Here is a 7,158-nt window from a genome sequence, read left to right on the forward strand (position 1 = left end):
GAGCTGACGTTTTTCTGCTGGACAGGTAATTAAGTCAGTCGGACTTTAGCGAAAGCTGTTGTTTGAGAGCTTCAGCTAGAAGCTGGCCATAATCACAGAGAGCCGTGACGTGTTTCTCCTGTCAGCCTCTTATCTCGTTGGATTCATCTCATGCAGCCTTGTTGTTCTCCAGCGCTGTCGTTTGGCTCGTCCGGGTACGTTAGCGAGTCAATCAGCTGATCACTAATTGGCAATAAAACGCAGCTTCCAGCATCGAAGCTCAGATCAGCCAGCTAAACTTTTACTGCACTGGTAGAAAAAACATGTTAGTTCTTCTCGTTACGTGGACAGAAATAAGCCCGTACCTTCCTGAGACCACTGATGAATATTATCGGCAATAAGAGAACGGTAACAGCAGGGAAGCTCAGATCAGCAGCTAAACTTCTGTTGAATACTGCGCTGATGGAAAACGTGTATTTATTTTAGCGTGTGCCTGTCAATTGACCAATAATGAAATCTTTCAGAATTTACATTAAAAAAAGGTGGGTTTTTTTATAGTGCTTTTCCACTGTGCACATAAATGTGTAATTTGTACTTTCACATGCTAAATTAAAAACGTTTATAAATGTATTCTTTCTGCATTTTAAGGGTTTATTCATGACTTTGTTATTTCGTATTTTCTAAGTGATTAATACTTGAGTCGACGCCGTAGCCTGACGTGCACCTCCTTACAGATCTAACTACACGTCAGGGCGACGCGGATTGTTACAGCTGTGATTGGTCGGCTGGGTAGCCTGTGTAGTTTCCGTTGTAACATTGTTATGGTTTATAAAATGAGTCCAGTGAGACGTTTTGTTCGACCAACAGTCAGAAAGCTAAACAGATTCAGTTCTCCGTCATATAAAACCCAAGAACAGCAGAAAGTCTTCGTGTTTGAGACGCAGAGAAAGTGACTTAAAAGAGTTTGGTGTGAGAGACCCGGGTTCAATCCCCCACTGTGACCCATCCACCATTGTGTCCCTGAGCAAGACACTTACAGTGAGGAAAATAAGTATTTGAACACCCTGCTATTTTGCAAGTTCTCCCACTTAGAAATCATGGAGGGGTCTGAAATTGTCATTGTAGGTGCATGTCCACTGTGAGAGACATAATCTAAAAAAGAAAATCCAGAAATCACAATGTATGATTTTTTTTAACAATTTAATTTATAACATAAATGAGTAATAGTTCCAGATTTTTATCTGTCGATTGACTAATTGATTAACCGACTAATTGTTGCAACATTAGGGTGTAAATGAGGAATAACCGGGGCCCTAAACTTGACCCCTGAGGAACTCCAGATTCAACACGTTGTTGGTTTGCTTTGAGATTGGTTGAAAAACACCAGACTAAATATATGGAGTTGTTATTTAGTATTGTCCTGAATGTGTTTCACTCTGAGCTCTTGAACCACAAAAGGAAAACATGTAATATCTGCAGAACTGGAAACATCTCTGAAACTGAACTTGTTTCTTTTTTATTTTATATTGTTTTCCTTTTTAAATCCTTTGGTTCTGTGAATGAGAAGAAACTCACGATGTTAATCATCTACCGGAGGTGGAGTCTGACCTCAGGTCCACTCTGTGGGTCCATGTTGACTTTTATCAGAGCAGAGTCAGAAATCAAAGTCAGACGCTCTGTTTCTAGCAGTTTATTGCTTAATTCACTATTTTCATTTTAATTCTCCACCTTAGTTAAACTCAAAAACTGCTTTAATCTGCTGACCTTTTTCCTTTCAGCCCCCCCGTTGTTTCTGCTCTGTGGACTTTGTTTGACAGCAGTTTTATTATAAAGTCATTCTGGATCACAGCAGCAGGTGAGCCGTGTGGAGGAGGCTCCTTGTTAGTTACCGATCCACAGCAGCGTGGTACTGACTGACGCCGGCACCAACAGGTGTGCTCGCTGTTGCTCTACCTGGACCGTGCTTTAATATATCTAGAGAGAGACAGGAAATGTAGGAGAGAGAGTGGGACTTGAACCTGCGCCGCTGTGGTGAGTACTCAAACCTTGTACATGGAGCGCACGCTGTAGCGCAGTGGTCAGCAATAGGTGGCCTGCGGGCCAGAACCGGCACACCAGCAATAATATCTGGCCAGATTGCTTTGATATCAGAAAAATAAATAAATTGATAGCGGCTGGTGCTGAAACAGAGTGACTCACATAATCGCTTCCTCTTAAGTGATTGTGCCTCCAAAATAAAAGCACCAGAACATTTTTTGTAGCAGTGCTTTATGTCGAGTTTATTGAGAGCTTTTACTTTGAAGAGTTCTGAAGGACATTTAAAAGAGTCTCTGGCTTGACACACCTCTGAAAAAGCCGTCAGTAATCGTGTGATTGGATTCCCCTGAATTTCCTCAGCGTCCACTGGTTTATGAACGCGGGTCGAACGCCGGGACGCGCACTCGCTTTATTGTGAGCATGTGCAAAAGTGTCCTTATAATCAAATTAATTTCATCTTTGTAATATTTTAAAGAAGCATGGGTTTTTTAAACTGGGTCAACTGGTCAGATTTGCTGATGTCCCCCCTTCCTCATCTACCAGAGCTACTTCCAGAGGTGACTGTAAAATGTCATATAGGAAAAGTTCCTTTGGACAGTCCGCCTTTTCCTACCGAGCAGCGCGAACCTGGAACACGATACCTTCAGCACTAAGAAACATTTCTTCTCTCATTATTTGTGCTTGTCTGATTTTGTCTGTGCTTGTGTAATTCGTGTTTTAATGTCCACGTTTGTCTGCTGTGTGTGTTTTTTAAAGTCGTCTGGACGCCATGTTTTAATGTTTCATTCTTATGACATCAACCTGCGGATGAAAATGAGTCTGTACGGCTAAATCTGGCTCATTTACATTTGGACATTGTCCTCATGTTCATTAATGTGTGGAGACAGAAAGTAAACAGGATGTGCGGCGCTGCCGTCAGAGCTCCGGGATGCTTTCGCTTCACGTGTTCGTGGACAGCAGCTGAGCAGCAGTGAAGCAGCACGCTGTCGAGCGTCTGTCTGAAATACTCCCAGACTTCAGACGGTGGCGCCGTCTGGTAGCTGCAGCTTGTCCGGGAGAATCCCTGCCTACGCTTGTAATGCGAGTCGACGTATTCAGCCCCGTGTTTCTGTAGAGTCGATTAATCGATTAGCTGTTATTTAACTAATCCCCAACTATTTTGATGATCGATTAATCGTTTAAATTCTCTGACTCCAGCTTCTGAAAGGTGAATATTTATTCTTTGCTCCTCTGTATCAGTAAACTGAATGTCTTTCGGCTGTGGACAAAACAAGACGTTTGAGGACGCCATCTTGAGCTTAATAATAATTTTCCGGACACAACAACTAAAAATAATCACTAGTTGCGTTGAAAACCGTCTGATTCCCCAGCTGATCGATCGAAGAGAAGACAACACGTCCTCTCCTCCTTTTTCTCTGCGTTTGACTTGTCTTTATTTCGGGTTTGTCCGAACTCTTTTTCTGAAGTTTGGATGTTTATTTTCTGACCCGATCTCGGGTGCCAACATGAAAATGTTGCACTCAAATGATCCTGGTTCCTCCAGCCGGGCTCTGAGGTAACGGGGGGGGTTTAAATGTTTGTGTTTCAGTGCAGCGGCAGCAGCAAAGGAAAGGAGGAGAGGAAAGGAGGAACTAGTCTGCAGGAGGTGAAGAGGAGAGGAAGGATGGAGAGGAGCGGCGAGGAAGAGGAGGAGCTGAGCAGCAGTCTGCAGACGATGGTGAGACTGAAGGAATCGATATGAGTTCAGATCAGACGTCTTGTGGTCAGTAGTTCGGACTCGATAGGCGGCGTAAAGATCTGTGACCTGGACTCATGTGGTCTCTGCTGGTCTCGGTGAAGACTCTGAGCTGAGACCTGCAGAGACACACTATTGTTCAGGTGACGGCCGGCTGAAGTTCAGGTCCGAGTCCAGGACTGCTCCGGGTCTCTGCTCTGGTTTGTGGTCTTTAGACACGCTGAAACTTACTGGGAGAAATGCCAGAATGCCAAATATCTCCCCTCACGCCACGAACAGGAGAGCCAGTTATCAGTCAGACTGATAAATATATTACAGAATTGTTCTGTAAATTATTTTCATTGTTTGTTATTTTAGAAATTGTTCCTTTAGTTGCTTTAGATTTTGTTTAGTTGTTTTAATTTTAATTTAATTTTACTGTTTTATTTAATTTATTTTTAATATATATATATATTTTTTACATTATTTTATTTTTAAAACACTTTTACTGTTTTATTTACTTTATTTTTAATATATATATATTTTATATTATTTATTTTTAAAACACTTTTACTGTTTTATTTACTTAATTTTTAATATATATATATTTTTTATATTATTTATTTTTAATTAAATTTTAATGTTTTATTTACTTTATTTTTAATATATATATATTTTTTACATTATTTTATTTTTAAAACACTTTTACTGTTTTATTTACTTTATTTAATAAAGTGTATTAAATTAATTTTTCTTTAATAATTTATTTGTAGCTTTGGCAATATTGTCGTTTTACATTCATGCCAATAAAGCTAGATTGAATAATCTGAGCTCAGACTTTCCAAGAAACAGTTATTTCTGTTTTACTGGAGGACCTTTAGTCTGATCCGTCTCTGGGTGGTTCTGGGATCTTTATTGTGTCTCTCATTTCTTTCCTGTCATCTGCTGACGTACAGAATGAAGCTCACTGAAGGTAAAACAGGAATATTTGTGTTCGTGTGTGTGTGCAGGATCTGTCCTGCAGGTCTGCAGCCACGGGAACGGGTCTGGTTTACTCCGAGATCTTCACTCGTCATAAGAACCTGTGGGAGTCCAGGTGAGCCGCCGCCCGTCTGCTCAGTTAACCTGTCACTTCACAGAAACATGAAACAAACATGGCGACTGTTTCAGAGTCAGACTGATGTTGCTGTGTGCTGTTGTCGTTGTTCAGTCACCCGGAGAGTCCAGAGCGAGTGGCGTCCATCATGGAGGAGCTGGAGCGCCAGGAGCTGCTGTCTCACTGCGTCAGGGTGGAGGTCAGTCTGTCGCCTCCCTCTGCAGCTCCACGTTACGTCTTATATCTGGTCACGTCGTGATAATGGCAGCGTTACGGCTACGAGTTAGTTCAGAGAGGGGAGCGACTTCAGGAGCGTGGAAGACAAAGAAACCATGGTAACAGAACAGCCCGGTATCGAGTAGAGCCGAAACGCCTCCAGTCAAACCAGAACTTCAGTCGATACTTTTTGTTGCCAGATCACGCAAACAGAAGAGCAGCCTCTTTTTCCTTTTGTGTCTGCACCAGAAACGGTGTAAAAAGGCTGCAGCGCCGAGTCCACGCTGATTTTAACAGCCGCTCACCTTCGGCTGCGTCTCAGACGTGTTCGTCACTGTTGCGGTTTCTCACCACAGGCTCGGCTTTCAGTTGGTTCCATCTTCTGGGATCATTTTACACATTTTGCTGTTCACGTCAATTAAAGCTGTTGTGGCGCAGCAGCTGATTTTCCTGACGGCTGCAGCTGATCGGCCGGACCTGCAGTCTCTTTACTCTGTCTGTGACTCTTTAGTTTAGTGACTTGATTAAACAGACTCTGACTCGGCGGCTCACCACTAAAGGAAAAAGTTTATTGATCGATCTTCCGTTGTTTACTTTCAACACACGGATCCAAAAACTACCTTAAGTTTGTTTCACTAAACTTTTTCACTCCTCCTCTCTCATTCAAATATAAAATAACTTTAATAATAATAAATAACTAAGTTATTTGAAGCAGGAAAGATAAAACAGATGACCTTGTTTGTCCATAACAACAATAAAAATAATAAAAAGCTACTTTACTTTACTGCGGCGAGCAAAAACAAGCTCAACAAAAAGCCATAATTAAACACGTGTCCCTCTTTCTCCTCGTTCTCGCTTCTTCTTCTGCTCATGAATTCCGTTCTTCCGCCTGAAATCAGCTTCAAAATAAATCCGTGGTTTGGAAAACATTTGACGGACACCAGCTTTGCGTCGAGTCCTGCCCCCTACTCTGCCTCTGATTGGCTAATTACTCCCTTAACCAATCAGATGCAGATTTGTTGAAACTCTGGCAGGAAAAAAAACGTCCCTGTTTACTAGATATGGCCACGTTTAAACTATATTGTGAACTGTAGATCTTGGCAACAACTCTGGAGCCATTTTGTTTATACACCACGATTTTGCATCAACAAATATGTTAAAAAGAAACACACCATCGTCTTAATTAGATTTTCTATTAGTACAACGACAAAAGGTTCATTTTAAGTTTCTATAAGTTGCAAAATATTCCCTGAGAACGTTTTCTTTAGTTTTATATCCACTCATAGCTGCTGAAGCAGGATGAAACATTCTGTGTTTAGGCGCTCGGTTAACGTTAGGAAGACATCACATGTTTGTTAAACATGGACCCTGAAAAAATGGCTAAAATAACAAACCCAAAATAAATCAGTAACATCTCCTCAACCATCCGGCCTAGATGCATCATTCTGCTCTTGTTTAAAAGGTCAGAAGCTGAGGAATATAAATCCATTGTACATTAACATGTTTATTTTACCATTACAGACTACAAGGAGATGCAATACAGAAAAAATATGATATTTTCATCCTGCCAATAAAATGCAATAGACCATCATCAGGTAGATTATAAAGCACCTGAATATCTTCTAATACACCTGGAACACAGCTGTAACTGTAAATCTGATGAAAAGAAACTGATATACAACAGTTAGTACACAAGTTTTAAAAAAATACATAACCGGCGAATGTTTTGGCCACATTTACTGTTTATATGTTCGCTTTTATTGGGAGTTTTCTTCAAAACATTATTTCTGTCCACACGTTCCAAATAACAAAAAGCTTCCAAAACATCGAAACATTGATAAAAACAGTCAGTGTTCCTGTGACTGAAAGAACTCCTGTGCTCTACAGGCTTGAGAACAGAACATCCTGCAGGGCTGTGAGTGGCTCTTTCTCTTCGTACTGAGGAGACGAATCGATTGATATCTGCCTCCGCCAAAGCAAACTCTTATTCTCTACTTCAGTCTGACGACAGAGACGAAACCCGCCAGACGGTCTCTGTTGACACAAACGACCGCTGTTTTAGGACGGAAAAGAGCTAGAACAGCGAAAATCGATTACGTCTGCAGTATCGGGGGGG

General features: G+C 41.3%; 1 protein-coding gene across 3 annotated transcripts in view; it reads left to right on the top strand.

The window, feature by feature from the left end:
* The window catches only part of hdac6 (histone deacetylase 6), a 27,311-nt gene that overhangs the window by 2,388 nt on the left and 17,765 nt on the right, over positions 1-7,158 (top strand). For 2 of the 3 annotated variants that reach the window (XM_046056884.1, XM_046056885.1), the window contains exons 3-5: positions 3,605-3,733; positions 4,741-4,826; positions 4,941-5,025. In XM_046056884.1, the coding sequence (XP_045912840.1) occupies positions 3,605-3,733; positions 4,741-4,826; positions 4,941-5,025 (300 nt within the window). The remainder of the gene's footprint in view (positions 1-3,604; positions 3,734-4,740; positions 4,827-4,940; positions 5,026-7,158) is intronic. The other variant, XM_046056883.1, reaches the window with a different exon arrangement.

This window comes from Micropterus dolomieu, linkage group LG08 (assembly GCF_021292245.1).
Source record: "Micropterus dolomieu isolate WLL.071019.BEF.003 ecotype Adirondacks linkage group LG08, ASM2129224v1, whole genome shotgun sequence".
Lineage (NCBI taxonomy): Eukaryota > Metazoa > Chordata > Actinopteri > Centrarchiformes > Centrarchidae > Micropterus > Micropterus dolomieu.